Here is a 17,420-nt window from a genome sequence, read left to right on the forward strand (position 1 = left end):
CTTTGCAGATACAATAGGGGCCTCAGTATTCAAAGCTGAAATTCAACAGGGCAAGTATAGGATCCTGAACTTTAATTTAAAAATTCTGTTGATTGTATACTGAATGAGAGAGTGTGGCTTAATGAGACCCGTGGCTGTTCTTGTGGCTCGTCTCCAGAGTTCCTTTTTCTGGCTCCTCTGTCCCTTGCCTTCCTTGACTTGCAGCCTGCTTTGTTTTCCTTTGATAGCTGCCTCTGTACACTTCATTCCTTGCAGTTTGCACACTACCCTAGCCTGGCTTCTCTCATGGTCTCCTTAGTTGCCTCCTGATTGAGGCTGTTTTGAAGACAAGCACTAGTGCCCTTTGTGTTTTTGTAAATATAACATGTCAGCGCAGCGCCCCCCGCAGGGCTCAAACTCACAAACCCATGAGATCATGAACTCAGTTGAAACCAAGTGTTGGACGCTTACCGAGCCACCCAGGTGCCCTGTAACTTATGTACTTTAAAAGAATGTGTATCCCCTCTATGTTAGGAGAGTGAATGTTTCACACATGCCCTTGATAAGGATTGTGTTTCAATTTTCTGAATCTTGTATCTCCTTGCCTATCTTTTTCTTCTAGCTCTATCAGTTTCAGAGAAAAGGGTATTAAAAATCTACCGTTGGTGGTGGAACTTATTTTTGTTATTCTGTCAAGTGTAGATTTATTTTTAGTCTCTGTTGTCAGGTGTAGATTCAGGACTATTATAAACTTCTTGTAGTCTCTTTGACTCTAATAATGTTTTTTGCTCTAAAGGTTATTTTGCTAATGTTAATAGTGTTGTGACAGTTAATTTTATGTGTCCATTTGGAAGATCTTTTTGGATGAGTTAAAATTTAAATCAGTGAACTCTGACTAAAGCAGATTGTCCTTTATAACGTGAGTGGACTTCATCCAATCTCTTGTAGGTCTGAATAGAAGGAAAGGACTGGCAAGAGAGAATTCTTTGGCAGACTGCCTTCACACTTGATTTGCACCAGCCTCTACTGAGTGTCCAGCCTCCCTGCCCACACGGAGATTTTGAGCTGGACAGGCTCCATAATCACGTGTGCCAACACTTTATAGTAGATCTCCTTCTACATATGTACACATATCCTATTGGTCCTGTGTCTCTGGATAACCTGGACTAAAACACAACAACAGCTTTTAAAAATTTATTAGGTATCTTTTTTCCCATTTCCTCCTGGAAATGGCGGTCTCCTGCAAATGGTGGCCTTTTAGAAATAGCAAATAGCTGTTTTGTTTTACCTTTTCATACAATCAAGACTTCTGTTTTTTAACCATTAGGTTTTGTCTGTTTATATTTTCTGTGACTGTGGCCATGGATCTGATTTTTGTGTTTTGTTTTTACAGTGACTGTTCTTTATTCTTTGCTTTTTCCTCCCCTGTTCTCTTCCTGCTTTTTGTCAAATTGATCGTTTTCTTCTTCCAAATGTTAAAATGGGCCACAGAAAAATCTGGATTCTTATAAGTAAAAACCTCTATTCTTTAATAACGGGACTTATGATACAAAATGACCTTTTAAATTTTTCCATTTGATATTCTTGGTGTTGACTTCCACAGGACAAGTGAGAACATCCTCAGTTTTTTAGCTAATAACCTATGAAAAGCTATTTGGTGTTTTTTGTTATCCTTGGTGTGATAAACTGCCCTGTTCAACATTGTAGCCACTAGGCATGTATGGCTATTTAATAGAAACTATTAATTTAATTAAACTATTAATTTAATTAATTATATGTATTGTGTATTAAAAAAATTTTTTTTAATGTTCATTTTTGAGAGGGAGAGAGATAGAGCATGAGCAGGGGAGGGACAGAGAAAGAGACACACACACACACACACACACAGAATCCAAAGCAGGTTCCAGGCTCTGAGCTGTCAGCACAGAGCCCGACGCGGGGCTCAAACTCAGGGACCTCGAGATCATGACCTGAACCGAGGTCAGATCCTTAACAGACTGAGCCACCCAGGCACCCCTTATGTGTGTGTGTGTGTTTTTAAATGTTTATTCATTTATTTTTGAGAGAGAGAGAGCACAAGCAGGGGAGGGGCAGAGGCAGAGGGAGACACAGAATCTGAAGCAGGCTCCAGGCTCTGAGCTGTCAGCACAAAGCCTGATGCTAGCCAGAACCCACCATCTGTGAGATCATGACCTGAGCCTAAGTCTGATGCTTAACCGAGTCACCCAGGCACCCCATTTAATTAGTTACATTTAAATACATATTTAAAATTCACTTGTACTAGCCACATTTCATGCACTCAGTACCTCCACTTGGTCAGTGACTACTATTTTAGACAGTGCAGATTATAGAACATTTCTATCATTGTAGAAAGTTGTATTGGATAGGAGGTGATAAGCCTATCATAGTACTGTAGTTTCATACAGCTTGGAGCAGAGCTATTTGAGAGACTGCCTCATGTTGCAGAATTTAGACCTGACAATCTATAGCAGCATTCTTCCAGCATCTTCTGCTCCTGTGGTGAATAGTGACCAGCATGGGGAGCAATGCCCACTATGGAGGTTATTGGGGGCTCCTGCCAGTGTACCCAGACTCTGGGCTTGGTGCCCACAGGACATTGGAAGTAATTTAAATGGGAGTAACAGCTTAGGGAGTGATGGTGATAACAGAGACTGAGGTGTTAGCTTCTGTACAATAGTGGTCTTGATCTTCTGAATGGAGTGGGGAGGCCAAGAAAGGCTGAAGCATTTCCAGTGGAAACCAGATTGCAAAGGGTTGGGCATGGACCAGACTGGGCTGTAGCATTTGGTATTCTTTTGAAGCTTTGACCTCCCAATCTTGTTGTTAGACTGGTTTAGGTCTCATCTGAACCAGCTAGTTAGGAGGTCTGCCCTGAGCCTGTTGCACTGTGGCAAAAGTGACCAACAGCTGCAGTTTAGAACTAATTTAGGGGGGCATTGGCAGAGAACACCATGCCGGCCACCATCTGCCCCTGCATATCCTGGACGGGCAGGTGAGACTCTTTCTCTAGCTCAGGCAACATGTAGCATTAACACCTATGTGCCCATTCATTGCAGGGACAGCTTTGCTTCTTGAGGAAGGAGAAACTGAGAAAGTCCAAGCTCTTTGCTTCTTTATTACTCCAGCGTCCGAGAAAAGAAAATTCCTCCCTTAACTTTTTCATTGTCAGTGGTGTTAGCCAGGCTCGTATTTACCTGGATTGCATTCTTCCATGTTTCAGCTGCTCAAATTTCTGTTTTTACCTTGGCTTGTGCTCAACTTCAGTGCAGAGCTGACAAAAATGATTCCCCCCCCCCCACTGATTTCCTCATAATTCATTTCTTCCACACTTTGTTGGTATTGTCAAATTTTTTGCAAGTCATAAAGTCAAAGCCTGGATTCCCCACTGGTATCTATTGTCACCTTCAACTTCAGCAGTGTACTAAAGAAACCAAAGTTTTCTTTCGGGATGTCATCATCTGTATCTTCCTTAAAGTTTCATCGTTGTGTCAGGTGCCGTGGCAAGTACGGGAGTACAAGATGCAAGATAGGTTCGTGATTTGCCCTCACGAAGTTGTCCCAATGGGGACACAAATAGTTGAGAGAAAAGGTGTATCCTGCTTTGCATTTGTTTGACTTCGTTCTTCTTTAAATTTGACATGTGAACATACACTATTTCAACAGTTCATGTATCTGGAAAACAAATGTACCCAAACTAGGAGGAAGGCGAGGAAGGATTTAAGAACCGCGCAGAACCCCAATCTGCCATATAGGGGAGTGACAGAATTGAAAGAAGCTGCTCCTGTACAACTCTGGAGGGCAAGAGAGGGCGTGGGGCCACCCAGCAAGTCTCTCCAGGAACTTGGCGGTAAGCCCGGTGTTGGCCAGGCTTCCCGCACTCACCACTCTACCCCAGCGTCGGCGTGGCCTCGGCGCAGAGCCACGGGCGCGCCCAGCGTGGCTCCGCCTCAGGCGCGCGGGTCGGCCGGCTCGGAACTACAGTTCCCAGAAGGCCGTGCGAATCCGGGAGGGAAGCGGCGGCGGTGGCAGGAAGGGCGCGATCGGCGGCCGCGGCTGCCCCGTCAGTGATCGGTCCGGCAGTCTCCGGTCCCGGGACGGGGGACGCGGCCCCGAGCGGCCCGTGCAGCCCCGGGCGTGAGCCGGGGCGAGCCGGTGGCTCCTCCCGCCGAACGGGCCGGGGCGGGATGTAGGGCGCTGGGCGCGGAGGCCGCCGGCGCGGCGCGGTGTGCGCGGAGGGCGCGCCGAGGATGGAGAGAGCGATGGAGCAGCTCAACCGCCTGACGCGTTCGCTGCGCCGCGCGCGCACCGTCGAGCTGCCCGACGGTGAGCGGGCAAGGGGGCTCGCGGTGTCGGGGCGGCCGTACGGGGGCGGAGGGCGGGGCTGGGGCGCGGCTAGGTCGGGTGAAGAAACTGACCCGAAGCCGAGAAAACGCCCACAGTTACTTTCCTTAGCTGGGAGGGGCCAGGCTTTAACCCGCGGCCGCCCCTCGCCCGCGGCTCCCGCCCTGGCAGATGGGAGTTTGCGGGAGGTCTGGGCTCGGCGGGGCCCTGGCGCTGGAAGAAGCACGACCGAAGTCTCTCCCGACTGTCGATTTAAGGTTTTAGCAAAGGGGCAGAAATTTCAGTCGGATGGCGGAGACCCGGATCCAGAAAACATTACAGTTGTGGGGCATTTTACAGTCGCTGCTAGTTGGGGGTAGAGAGATGCATCAAAACAGTATTATTTGCTTTAAGTTGCAGAGCGGGAATTAAGTAGCCTTTCTTTTCTTTTCGGAAATGTAGAGCACTGTTGTATTTTGATGGTAAACAGATAAAAGGGTGTCAGATACCACACTTGTACTCTTAAAGTACTGCTTGTGTATGTAGGTATGTATATGTGTATACTTTAAAAATACGCGTGTCTGCCTGCCTTCTTCATTTATTCATCAGATTTAAGAGTGAGGCGAGGACATTCCCCAGAGAGGAATAAGGCATGACCCTTGTAGTTCCGGGATTTTAGTTCGTTGTGCCAGGGTTTCAGAATGGGTAAAGCACTAGCAATAAAGGAGGTGAGAAAACTGTTGTTTGCAGCCTCATGAATTCCCACCGTTTAGTGGCAGCAGGAGATGGCAGTGCTGCATCTAATAGGCTTTCGGTTCTGTATGCCCCAGCGAGAGAAGGGTTAGGAGGTTATGGCTGGTAATTTTTTTTAATGCGTTGTATTAGTGTGTCTTTCATTTCTCTTTTTTCTTTTTTTTTTTTTTAAGATAGAATTCCTTTTTTTTTTTAACATTTTTTTAAATGTTTTATTTTATTTTATTTTCGAGAGAGACAGAGCGTAAGGAGGGGAGGGCAGAGAGAGAGAAAGACACAGAATCAGAAGCAGGCTCCAGACACCGAGTGTGTCTGCACAGAGCCAGATGTGGGGCTCGAACCCACGAACCGTGAGATCATGACCTGAGCCCAAGTCGGACGCTTAACCCAACTGAGCCACCTAGGTACCCCGTGTCTTTCATTTTTCAAAACTTTTTTTGGATTGCTGCCGGAGAGGTGACTTGTAGGTTATGGAAGGGGACCTTGGGAGAGAGTCATCAAACAAATAAATGTGGCACTGAGGACTTTAGGGGTAATTTTCACGAAAAATTCCCCCCCTAGTCTCTATTTAGGATTAAGAATAGGGATGATTTGTGTGACTTTCTGAAAAATGATTTTCTATTTGATATTCTGCTAGTATGAAGTAGTTGACTGAAAATAATGAATGATGTCAGTAACTAGACTTCTAGCTTGCACTTCTACATTCTGTGTTTTCTTTCCAGCTTCTACTTTGAGTCCATTTCTTAGGTGCTGTCCTCACTCATTTTCCACAAATTATGGGCATAGGCTGATGAAGAACACAGCACGTACAGTTGAATTAACCAGGCACTTATGTTGCTTAGTTTAAATTCCACTATATTTTACACAAATATGATTTAGAAGACTTTGATAATGTATCCTGCTCCGAAAAGTAATGTATTTTCATTGTAGAAAATTTCAAGAAGAATAATTTAAAAAATCTGTTATTCTGCCATTTAGTAATAAAGTGTTAGTATTTTATTTCCTTAGTGTTTTTTTCTTTATCAAATTAAGTACCTACTGCATATAGTCTTTTGCTTTTAGAAAATATCACATTTTTTATGTCTTTAAATATGCCTAATGACTTTGCAGCATTTCATAGGATACATGTAACAAATATTGACTCTCATTTTTGTTTTGATAATAGATTTTATGAGGAGCAACTTTGTAGTTTTAAAGTCTTAGCCTTCCTCTAAATATTTCCTTAGGATTAATAAGTGTGAGAAAAATTATAGACCTAATTACATCGACATTTTTAAAGCTCTGAGTTATCACCCTCCCATAGAAAGTTTCACCAGTGGTCTAGAGTCCTTGGAAACTAGAGCAGTAAGTAAAACTAAAACATTCTCTCATGTTGCTAGGCAAAAGTGGCATCTTGCTTACATTTGTTTCTGTTTCATTGTAATAATTTGTTCATCTTTTTCCTTTAGTTTGTCTTTGTCCCTAAGTTCTGATGTATCTTTTTGAATTTTCTGAGCTTGGCTCTTTCAAGTATGTAATATATGTGTGTGTGCGCACGCATGTGTGTGTGTGTGTGTGTGTGTGTGTGCGTGCGTGTATGTATTGCATTCTGGTTACAAAAATCCAGCTTGTTGTGCTTGCATTTTAAAAGCTGCAGAATTAAGTCCTGAGATCTCTCTAAATTTAGAAAATAATCAGATACTGTACTTATTTTGCCATGTTAGAATTCAGTGATCAATAAACGTCTAATTGGAACACAATATTAAGGTTGGAAAGTTTTTAATCTCCTTTTACTCTAAAATTAACTTTGTTGCATAGGATTAAACTGCGTATTTGATTTACTGAAACTGGATTCTGGTAGAACACATTTATGTTTCCTTGGGATGATGAAAACCTGAGTATCACCACTAAGTAATACCACTAAGTAATGGAGTGCAGGTTGTTCAATCATCCTGGGCAGGGCTAACACTGGAATATTCTTGTGAGAGAGGAAGTGTAGAGAAAGAAATTACTTTAGGGATGTGGATTCTCAGTGGACGTTAAAAAATTGGTTTATATTGTTTGTTTATGTGGAAAAAACAGTCCTAAACTACTGAATTTACAGTGAATTTGTTTAGTAAAATAATAGAACTTGAACCCATATTAGCATATATTTGAATGATGATTAGGGTGATTATCAGTTTTTATTTTTTATTTTTTAAAATATTTTTTAATGTTTATTTTTGAGAGAGAGAGAGAGAGAGAGACAGAATGTGAGCGGGGAGGGGCAGAGAGAGGGGGAGACACAGACTCTGAAGCAGGCTTCAGGCTCTGAGCTGTCAGCACAGAGCCTGACATGGGGCTGGAACCCACGAAACACGAGATCATGACCTGAGCTGAAGTCTGGCTCTTTTTAGTATCTGTGCTGCTGAAGAGAGCACTGAAGTCTGGCTGTTAACCAACTGAGCCACCGAGGCGCCCCGTGATTATCACTTTTTTAAAAATCACTCCCATTTGATGGTTTTATAGAGAAATTGTAAATAATATAATGAACCTGAGCTCCCTGTTCTTAAAGGATTTCCTTTTAGTTGTAGAGTTCTGGAGCTTTATCAATTGATCAAAATGGTCACCATATCTGATAAACAGATTAAACTCTTCTTATCACTCTGAAAACTTCAATTATATGCCTAATTCTTAACGTGTCTTCATGAGTGTGGAGAAGGAAGCATGTGACAACAAATTTTGTTCTTTCCTTTTTTTTGTAATGTTTACTTATTGATTTTTGAGAGAGTGAGTGAGCTGTGGAGAGAGAGGGAGTGAGAGAATCCCGAGCAGGCTCAATCCCATGACCTTGACATCAGGACCTGAGCCGATATCAAGAGTCAGATGCTCAACTGATTGAGCCATCCAGGCACCCCTGTTCTGTTCTTTCATAGTATACTATTTCCTGGATAGTCTCCTTCTAGCATCATAGTTGTGGTTATATTTATTTCCTCATACTTTTAGTGTATGTGAACTGAATTTTTATAAGGTTATATGTGACTTAAAAAGTAAGATCTGCATCTGAATTTTACCTAAATAAATACCCTTTAAATAAAACCCATGTGAACCTTATGATGCTCATTCATGGTCACTTAAAATTATGTACTAACTTGACTTAAAAATTTAAATTCAAAATAAGGGTATTTCCTTTTTGTGACTTTCTTTATTATGGAGGGACTTAATGAAATTGTCATCGTTTGGAAGTTCAGATGTTTATTAGGGTGTGTATCATATGAGAGAGAAAGAATGTTGCCATGTCAAGGGAGGCTTAGTGCAGTGTTTTCAGCTCCAGGTGGTGACTCACTGATAGTTAATGAGAATAATTTATTGCAGTCAGCATTAACAAAAAAATTGAAATAGAAGAGAATAAATTAGAGTGTATTGTGCATAAAAGAATAAGTATGTAGGCCTTTTGTTTACTGTATGTAGTATACTGGGTGCACTGTAAGGTTTTTACTGTATGGGCTGTGGACTCAGCCAGCTTTGAGTTTGAACTGAGCCCCTTACTGACACCATCACACAGCTTGTTACTTAATGTAGTGCTCAGTTTTCTCATTTGCAAAATGGGGGTAATAATAGTACTTCCTTCATAAGATGGTTGTGACGTTAAAAGAGATGATGTATATAAAGTGTTTAGAACAGTGCCTTTAAGATTAGGTTTTAGGGGCTCCTCCTGGGTGGCTCAGTTGGTTGAGTTTCGACTTTGACTCAGGTCACGATCTCAGGGTTTGTGAGATCGAGCCCTGTGTTGGGCTCTGTGCTGACAGCTGGGATCCTGGAGCCTGCTTTGGATTCTGTGTCTCCCTCTCTGTCCCTCCCCCGCTTGCACTCTGTCTTTCTCTCAAAAATAATAAACATTAAGGGGTGCCTGGGTGGCTTAGTCAGTTATTTGACTTTGGCTCAGGTCATGATCTTACAGTCTGTGACTTAGAGTTCTGCGTTGGGCTCTGTGCTGATCAGCCTGGAGCCTGGTTCAGACTCTGTGTCTCCCTCTCTTTCTGCCCCTCCCCAACTCGCTCGCTCGCTCTCTCTCAAAAATGAATAAACATTAAAAACAATTAAAAAATATTTAAAAAAATTAAAAAAACCCAAAAGATTATGGTTTAAAACATGTGGGCTGTTACGATTAGGATTTTTTGTTATTATTTTTTTGTAGTGAAAATGTTGCATCTGCATGCTGAATTTGTGAATAGTCCTGACTAGAACTAAATTGCTTTTCATGGATATACTTACAAATAGTGAAATAATGAGCAAAGATGTGAAGAAATGGTGATAACTTTTTTCCTTCTCAGTTATATATTTCTTCAGTATATATTTCTAAATATGTAAACTGCTTTTTTCAAACATAATCACAATATTATTGTTAGAGCCAACACAGTTGGCAATAATTTCTGTTATCATCAAATACCCAGTCCATATTGAGTTTTCTTCTCTCAGAAACATTCTCTTACAGTTGGTTTGTTTGGATCAGTATCCAAAGTCCACATATTACATTTGGCTGATCATCTCTTAAGACTCTTTTAATGATAACAGTCCCCCCCTTTTTTTTACACCTTCTTATTTCTAAGTAATTTTAGACTTAGAGAAAAAAATGCATAAATAGCACAGAATTTCCATGCACCCTTCAGTCAGTGTCCCATAATGTTCATATCTTGTACAGCCATAGTATTGTTGTCAAAACTAAGGAATTAACATTGGTGTAATGCTGTTGACTATGTTACAGACTTTATTAGAATTTGACAAGCGTTCTCAACAATGTCCTTTTTCTATTTTAGCATCCAGTTGGTGATACCATATTGCATTTAGTTGTCCATGTTTCCTTAGCTTTCCCAAACTGTAATAGTTCTTCAAGCTTCTCTTGAATTTAATGGCCTTGAGACATTTTTTAATGCTTATTTATTTATTTTGAGAGAGGGAGAGAGAGAGAGAGAGACAGAGTGCGCGCATACGTGCACATCCATACGTGCACATCCATGTGTGTGATGGAGGGACAGGGAGAGAGGGAGAGACAGAATCCCAAGAAGGCTCAGTGCTGTAAGCGCAGAGCCCAACAAGGGGCTAGATCCCATGAACTGTGAGATCATGACCTGAGCCAAAATCAAGAATCAGACATTTAACTTCCTGAGCCACCCAGGCACCCTGGGCCTTGAGACTTTTTAAGAAGACTGCTTGGATGTTATGTGGAATTCCCCTTAATATGGGTTTGTCTGATATTTTTTTCATGATGTGCTTTTTATAAAAAAACGTGGGTTATATATCAGAGGCTACATGATACTACATGATACTGATATGTGTTATATCTGGTGATGCTACCCTTTATCAGTTGATCAAGGTGATTATCAGCTGGGTTCTCCACTGTAAATTTACTATTTTCCTTTGTAATTAGTCATTATGTTGGGAAGATACTTTGATACTCTGCAAATACCCTTTTCTTCCTGAAACTTAACTCATTAATTTAGTATCAGCATTAATGTTTTAAGGGCTAAATGGTCATTGTCAGAGTTACTTCTCTGTAAATAACTCATAAAAAAACATAAATGCATTGAATTGAGAAACGACCACTAGTAATATGTAAAAATAAATCCAAACATTGCTGAAACTTATGTAAGTATAATCTATCATAGATATTGTTGACATTTAACCTTTTCTTTTGGATCACACTTCTGTGAACTTACTCTATACAAGATATAAATGAAAATGTGAATGGTGTAAAGTAATAGGGAAAATTAAGACTTAAATTTCATAAAATAGGGGCGCCTGGGTGGCTCAGTCGGTTGGGCGTCCGACTTCGGCTCAGGTCATGATCTCACTGTCTGTGAGTTTGAGCCCCGTGTTGGGCTCTGTGTTGACAGCTCAGAGCCTGGAGTCTGCTTCAGATTCTGTGTCTCCCTCTCTCTCTGCCCCTCCCCTGCTCAAGCTCTGTCTCTGTCTCTCTCAAAAATAAATAAACATTAAAAAAATTTTTTTTAATAACAAAAATTCAATTTTGTAAAATACAGTTTCATAAAAGCTTCTAAAATAATTTCTTTTGTTTTAATGTTGGCAAGAAGCAAGTACTATGTATATTTAATGTTTTAAAATTATTTTAGCATATATATCTATAATGCCCATATATACTTAAAATTTCCCCAAACTACATGTAAGTTTGATAAAACATGAAGTTGATAAACACATCTTTGGAAGTAAAAGAAATTTTTTTTTGTAAAGCCGCAGAAACTAATATGTATCTCATTTTCCCCCTCACATCCAGAAGCTAATAAGCACTTTGGTGATGATTTAAAGGGACTGAACATTATGATAAAAAGTTCTGCATTGCTGCAAATTTTGCAATACCTCTGGTATTGTGCACTTTTTAAAATTTAAGTTTATTTATTTATTTTGAAAGAAAGAGAGCCAGGGAGGAGCAGAGAGAGAGGGAGAGAGCATCCCAGGCAGTCTCCGTGATGTCAGCACAGAGCCCACCTCTGGGCTGGAACTCATGAACTGAGATCACTACCTGAGCTGAAACCAGGAGTCAGATGCTCAACTTCAACCAACTGAGCCACCCAGGCACCCCTCTGTACTATCTTTAACCTTCTTCCACCTCTTGTTACTTTTTATATGAAATTAGAAAAACTCTAAAGTAGTCTTAAGTATCTTTGGAAGAAAATAGATAAATTAATTCTGTTTTTTGTTTTGTTTTTGTTTTTTACTCAGATAATGAAACTGCTGTTTATACATTAATGCCAATGGTTATGGCTGATCAACACAGGTGAGTGCCTATTTAAGTTTTTTTTTTAACTTTTATTTATTTTTGAGAGAGAGAGAGAGAGACAGAGCACAAGCAGGGGAGGGACAGAGAGAGAGGGAGACACAGAATCCGAAGCAGGCTCCAGACTCTGAACTATCAGCACAGAGCCTGATGTGGGGCTCGAACTCAAGAACCGCGAGATCATGACCTGAGCTGAAGTCGGACGCTCAACTGACTGAGCCACCCAGGCACTCCATGCCTATTTCACATGTATACTTTTTGTTTAAATGAGTAAGGGAAGTATATAAATTTACCTAAATGTTGTGTACACTTACATGCACACACACAAACCTACACACACGGTTTGGACATAGATGTTGTCCTGGGGCATGTTGTTTAACCTCTGTTATAATTTACTGTCTGTGAAATAAAAACCAAAATTTTCCAAGATCCGTATCACCTGTAAAATTCTATGGTAAGAGATTTTCTGAATGAATTGTCAGCTATTAAGTCAGGTATTTGGTTGGTCACTGACAGAAAAACACTGTGATGGGTTCAGTTAGAAGTCACTACTGATCTTTATAGCAAAAGGTTAGGGCTGATGGACAACTTACTTCCCTAATGTTCTACTTTGATGTTCTTTTTATTTGGTGCATATGAGACACAGTTATCTGACTAGATGTTGAGATGTTTACACTTGTAGCAGACATTTCTGCTGTGGTTAGCCATTGGATAGTTTGGTGTAATAAGAAAGTGACGAGGGAACTATTTTGCAGTAGTTTACAATGTAAATAATTTTTTTGCTTTAAACTTCCTGTCTTATGCAACTAAAACATATTTTAATCTGATTTTTCTTATTTGGCTATGATTAATACAGATAAGCCATACTTTTTGCAAGGGGATTAGCCAGCCCAAGAGTCTTTCTTAAGAATCTAGGGAGAACTGAAGCCAGTTTAGGTTTCCTCAGAGCAGATGATATAGATCAGCAGATGAAGAAGCCTTCAACACCAGTTTATAGGTCAGCGCAGTTGGTTTTTGGATAAAATGTTGCTGGCTACCATGCTATGCTTAGAGAACAGTGCTTTGTTTCTTGGTTGTTGTGGGACAGAGCTTTTTGGATAATTGTTAAGAGTAACTGAAGAGCTATTAACTTGAGTTACTATGTTTTTAAAAGCACATTTTTTTAACATCTTGACTCTTACTAATTTTCTTTTGGTGTAGGTCTGTTTCTGAGTTACTATCAAATTCGAGGTTTGATGTCAATTATGCATTTGGACGTGTGAAAAGAAGCTTGCTTCACATTGCAGCAAAGTAAGAAAAAAGATATTGTGGATTAAAGTCTGATCTAGGGTAATGATCAGTAAGCTCTGGATCATTGTTATCCTACAGTAGTTTTGGGGAAAGATGAGAATAGGCTGCTGAATGGTTCTTTATTCTGTTTAGAGCATAGTATGCTATGTTTGTATTCTTTCTCTAGATAACCTTGAGATCAGACTGAAGTCTCACATCTACTGTCTTAGCTTGTTTTAGATCAGATCAGTAGGTTGCCTTTCCTGGATGTATTTAAGAGGGTACATTCACTTATTTATAGCAGCACTATCAACAATAGCCAAACTATGAAGAGACCCCAAATGTCCATCGACTCTTGAATGGATAAAGAAGGTGTGTTATATATACACAATGGAATATTACTCAGTCATCAAAAATAATGAAATCTTGCCATTTGCAGCAACGTGGCTGGAGCTAGAGTGTATTATGCTAAGCCAGATAAGTCAGTCAGAGACAGACAAATACCACATGATTTCACTCATAAATGGAATTTAAGAAACAAAACAGATGAACATATGGAAGGGGAAAAAAGAGAGAGAGGGAAACAGATCATAAGAGTCTTAATGATGGAGAACAAACTGTGGGACATGGAGATCAGTGGGAGAAGAGCTAGATGGGTGATGGGTATTAAGGAGGACACTTCCATTATGATGAGCACTGGGTGTTATATGTAAGTGATGAATCAATGAGTTCTATTCCTGAAACCATATTGCACTGTTAACTAGAATTTAAATAAAAATTTGAAAAGGAAAACAAAGGTTATATTCACTGTAATCTTTTTCTTATCCTACCAGTATGAAATTTTATATGTTAACTGCTCACAGAGCCATTGGCTTTATATTTTTTACTTAGGTCTGAGAATGATTTTTACCCATAGTCTTCAAGTATGTAATCAATCACTCAATTAGTTGACATCTAACTTCCTTTCAAGAGTTAGGTAAATGTGTTAAAATTAATTTTTCATTATAAATTTGGCTTCTGGAAGTACTATGTGGTTTTTTTGTGTGTATTAATACTTTATTTTGATTTATTTGAATATCTTCGTAGCTTTCATAGTAGAATGTACCATCTTGAAAGTAGAGGATATTTACTATTTGTGATGGAAGTTAAATCAAATTGTAAGTTAATAATGGACCTCAAAAATAATGTGTTTACTAGAGCTTTTTGTTTTTTAATTAAGTTATGTCAACTGTGGCTATTCATTGAATGTATCTGAACTGTTTTTAATACTGTTTTAGTTGTGGATCGGTGGAATGCTTGGTTCTGCTCTTAAAGAAAGGAGCGAATCCTAACTATCAAGATATTTCAGGCTGTACGCCCCTTCATTTGGCAGCTCGAAATGGGTAAATATTTTGTTTCCTTGAGGAGCTTAAGTTCCATTATCAGTTATGTCTAACAGTATTCAAGGCACTCTTGATGATTTTGTCTTTTGACCATTATTTGCCTTGGAAAGTGGGTTGTGGGTCTTATATTCAATTTTTAAAGAACTATCGTATTTAATAATTTATTACATTGTTTACTAATATTTTTTCTTGAAAATATTCTTGTTGAGGTTCATTTTTACTTGTATTATAATGACATTTTATTTTCTGAAAAGCAGAGTTGTCACCTCTTTGTTTTGGTATCCCTTTTCCTGATAATTTTTTCCTGTGTCTAATTTCATACCTTATTTTCCAAATTACTTGTTTAGTTAGTTTTATTAATGAAATTAAAGATAGAGTAAATATATTGTACCTAGCTTATTTATAATTTTTTGAGAATGGGCTGTCCTATAGTCAGCTTTCTAAGTGAGGCTAGCTAACTCATTTCAGTGCCAAAAGTTGTGTTTTCTTTTAATTATGACAAAAAGCTTTCTGAATAAATAATGTGTTTACTAGCCTTCCTTTTGAATTTTTTATTAAATAAATTTATTCCCATTATAAAACTAGTATTTCCAAAATGTAAATATATTTTTGCCTTTTTTGGATAACTTTGGTCATCATTATGAACATCTTTATGTTATTATGTGCTATTTTAAACCGTACTATACTTTTTATGGTTTTCATTTTCCTTTTTTTGTTGTTGAAAATTTCAGATGTCACATCTTTGTGTCTGCCTCTACCACTGTTTTTTACTCCTTAAAATTCTCTTGGACTGCAAAACCATATCAAATGGCTGAAATTATGTTTAAAATGAAAAAAAGTAGTTTTGACTCAGGACTTGAGGAATTTACATTTATAAACATGTTTCAAACGCTATAAAGTTTATTCCCATGTGTCTCTTTGATTACTCTTGAAAATATTTTTGTTTCCTCTTTTGATCTGGGATTCTAGGTAGTTGAGGTAGCTGCCTAACTGAGATAGATGTGGGGCTAAAATTGTACACTGCATCATTCTGAGACTAAATTTTTGCATATAAAGGATTAAAGTGGAACCAAAAATACAAAAATCATAGTGACGTCTAGGTTGGACCAGGGGAAGGCATGGTCCTTTGACACTGACTGTTCTGTTCCAGTTCCTGATTTAGCATGTGAACTAGTTGTCCACTGTTCTGGTAGTGTTATAATAATTAGCCACATTAGATATGTTTGTAGGGTGTCACACTCAAGGTCATAGATCTTGTTGAATTCATTCCTTGCTGAATTGATGTCAGATCTGGATACATTATCCCAGGTGTTGGTGGGATAGTAACAAAGCTCTTTTTTAAAACTTTTTTTTTTTCAACGTTTTTTATTTATTTTTGGGACAGAGAGAGACAGAGCATGAACGGGGGAGGGGCAGAGAGAGAGGGAGACACAGCATTGGAAACAGGCTCCAGGCTCTGAGCCATCAGCCCAGAGCCCGACGCGGGGCTCGAACTCACGGACCGCGAGATCGTGACCTGGCTGAAGTCGGACGCTCAACCGACTGCGCCACCCAGGCGCCCAGTAACAAAGCTCTTTTAAAAAAATTACACATTAAGGGGTACCTACGTGGCTCAGTCGGTTAAATGTCCATTGACTCTTGATTTCGATTCAGGTCATGATATTGCAGTTTGTGAGATCAAATCCTGCCTAGGACTCTATTCTGACAGAGCAGAGCCTGCTTGGGATTCTCTCTCTTCCTCCCTCTCTGCCCCTCCCCTGCTCTCTTTCTCTCTCTCTCTCTCTCAAAAAAAAAAAATTACAAATAAAAAAATATCTCAGTACTCTATTTCAACAACTGTAAGTGAGAGGACACATCATTACACACTGGGGATAAAATGTCTACTGCCATTGTAGTCAGAGACCTAAGTCATTTAGGAGACCGTTACTTTTTTTTTTTCCCCTAGCTTTGTTGAGGTATAACTAACAAAATTGTAAGATATTTAAAGTGTACGTCATGATAATTTGGTAGATCTATGCATCGTGAAAGGATTCCTTTCATTTAGTTAGTTAACACATCCATCATTAACACCTCACATATTTATCTTTTTTGCTGGGGGGATGTGTGGAAACATTTAAGTTGAAGAGCTTTAAGTTTAAAAGACGAAGAAATACAACAGAAATTACTTGATTCACATGGCAAATCCGCGAGGAGAGAAGGAATAAGAAGAGTTTGTAACCCTAACATAACATCTGATTTGGATGCCTTTCTATTTCTGTGAAGATTAATTTTGATATTTAATACTTAACTACTTTCTTTTTTATTACTGGGTACCTTGTACATTTTAGACTTGTTCCGTAAATGTTTGCTGAGTGACTTGAATGCATGTTACTTCCTGTAGCTGCTGCTGTTTTCAAAAATAACTTTTTATTACAATTTCTTTGAGTTCAGATTTGTCTAGACTGAAGCAGAAGTCTTTGCCTTTTGCTCATACGTCTGTTTTTGGGGTTTAGTTTTTTGTTTTGTTCCCTCAGTTATCGTCAGATGAGTAGTATAATTCTCTTGGCCTGCTTTAGCAGTCCTCTCTGTAACCAGTGGTGCTGGGTACATTAGTACTGAATTGCCCTCCTTTCTAGTAGAAGACCCATTAAGCTTCCACAGACCACTTGCATGATTGGTCTTTGTGTCATTTGGGTTACCATAAGCTTCCTATAATTATTGCAATATTGGGGCTGGAAAATAGTTGCTTCCTGTACAGGAGGATCCAGGGTTGCTCATGATTATATGAGATAATATTAAAAGAGAAGACTTCAAAATTGTTGGGAATTCTTAGGTTGCATGTTGCTCAGATTTGAAATACGATTTTTTTTCTTTATTTTTTTGGGCTGTGTTGTGAGCTCATAAAGGGCAGAGCCTGTGTGTTAATTAATATTTTAGCTCTAATTCTTGGCAAAATTGGTGCTCAT

The 17,420-nt window shown here is 39.3% G+C and overlaps 1 protein-coding gene across 3 annotated transcripts in view; it reads left to right on the plus strand.

Annotated features, from left to right (window-relative positions):
* Positions 1-4,059: 4,059 nt before the first annotated feature.
* Positions 4,060-17,420, plus strand: part of HACE1 (HECT domain and ankyrin repeat containing E3 ubiquitin protein ligase 1) — a 122,666-nt gene continuing 109,305 nt past the window's right edge. For all 3 annotated transcript variants that reach the window (XM_047102212.1, XM_047102214.1, XM_047102213.1), the window contains exons 1-4: positions 4,060-4,323; positions 11,770-11,824; positions 13,025-13,114; positions 14,371-14,475. In XM_047102212.1, coding sequence (XP_046958168.1) covers positions 4,248-4,323; positions 11,770-11,824; positions 13,025-13,114; positions 14,371-14,475 — 326 coding nt within the window. In that variant the 5' untranslated portion in view covers positions 4,060-4,247. The remainder of the gene's footprint in view (positions 4,324-11,769; positions 11,825-13,024; positions 13,115-14,370; positions 14,476-17,420) is intronic.

This window comes from Lynx rufus, unplaced genomic scaffold, assembly GCF_022079265.1.
Source record: "Lynx rufus isolate CCGP_SWC_20201006 ecotype Redwood Valley unplaced genomic scaffold, mLynRuf1.p SCAF_6, whole genome shotgun sequence".
NCBI classification, from domain to species: Eukaryota; Metazoa; Chordata; class Mammalia; order Carnivora; family Felidae; genus Lynx; species Lynx rufus.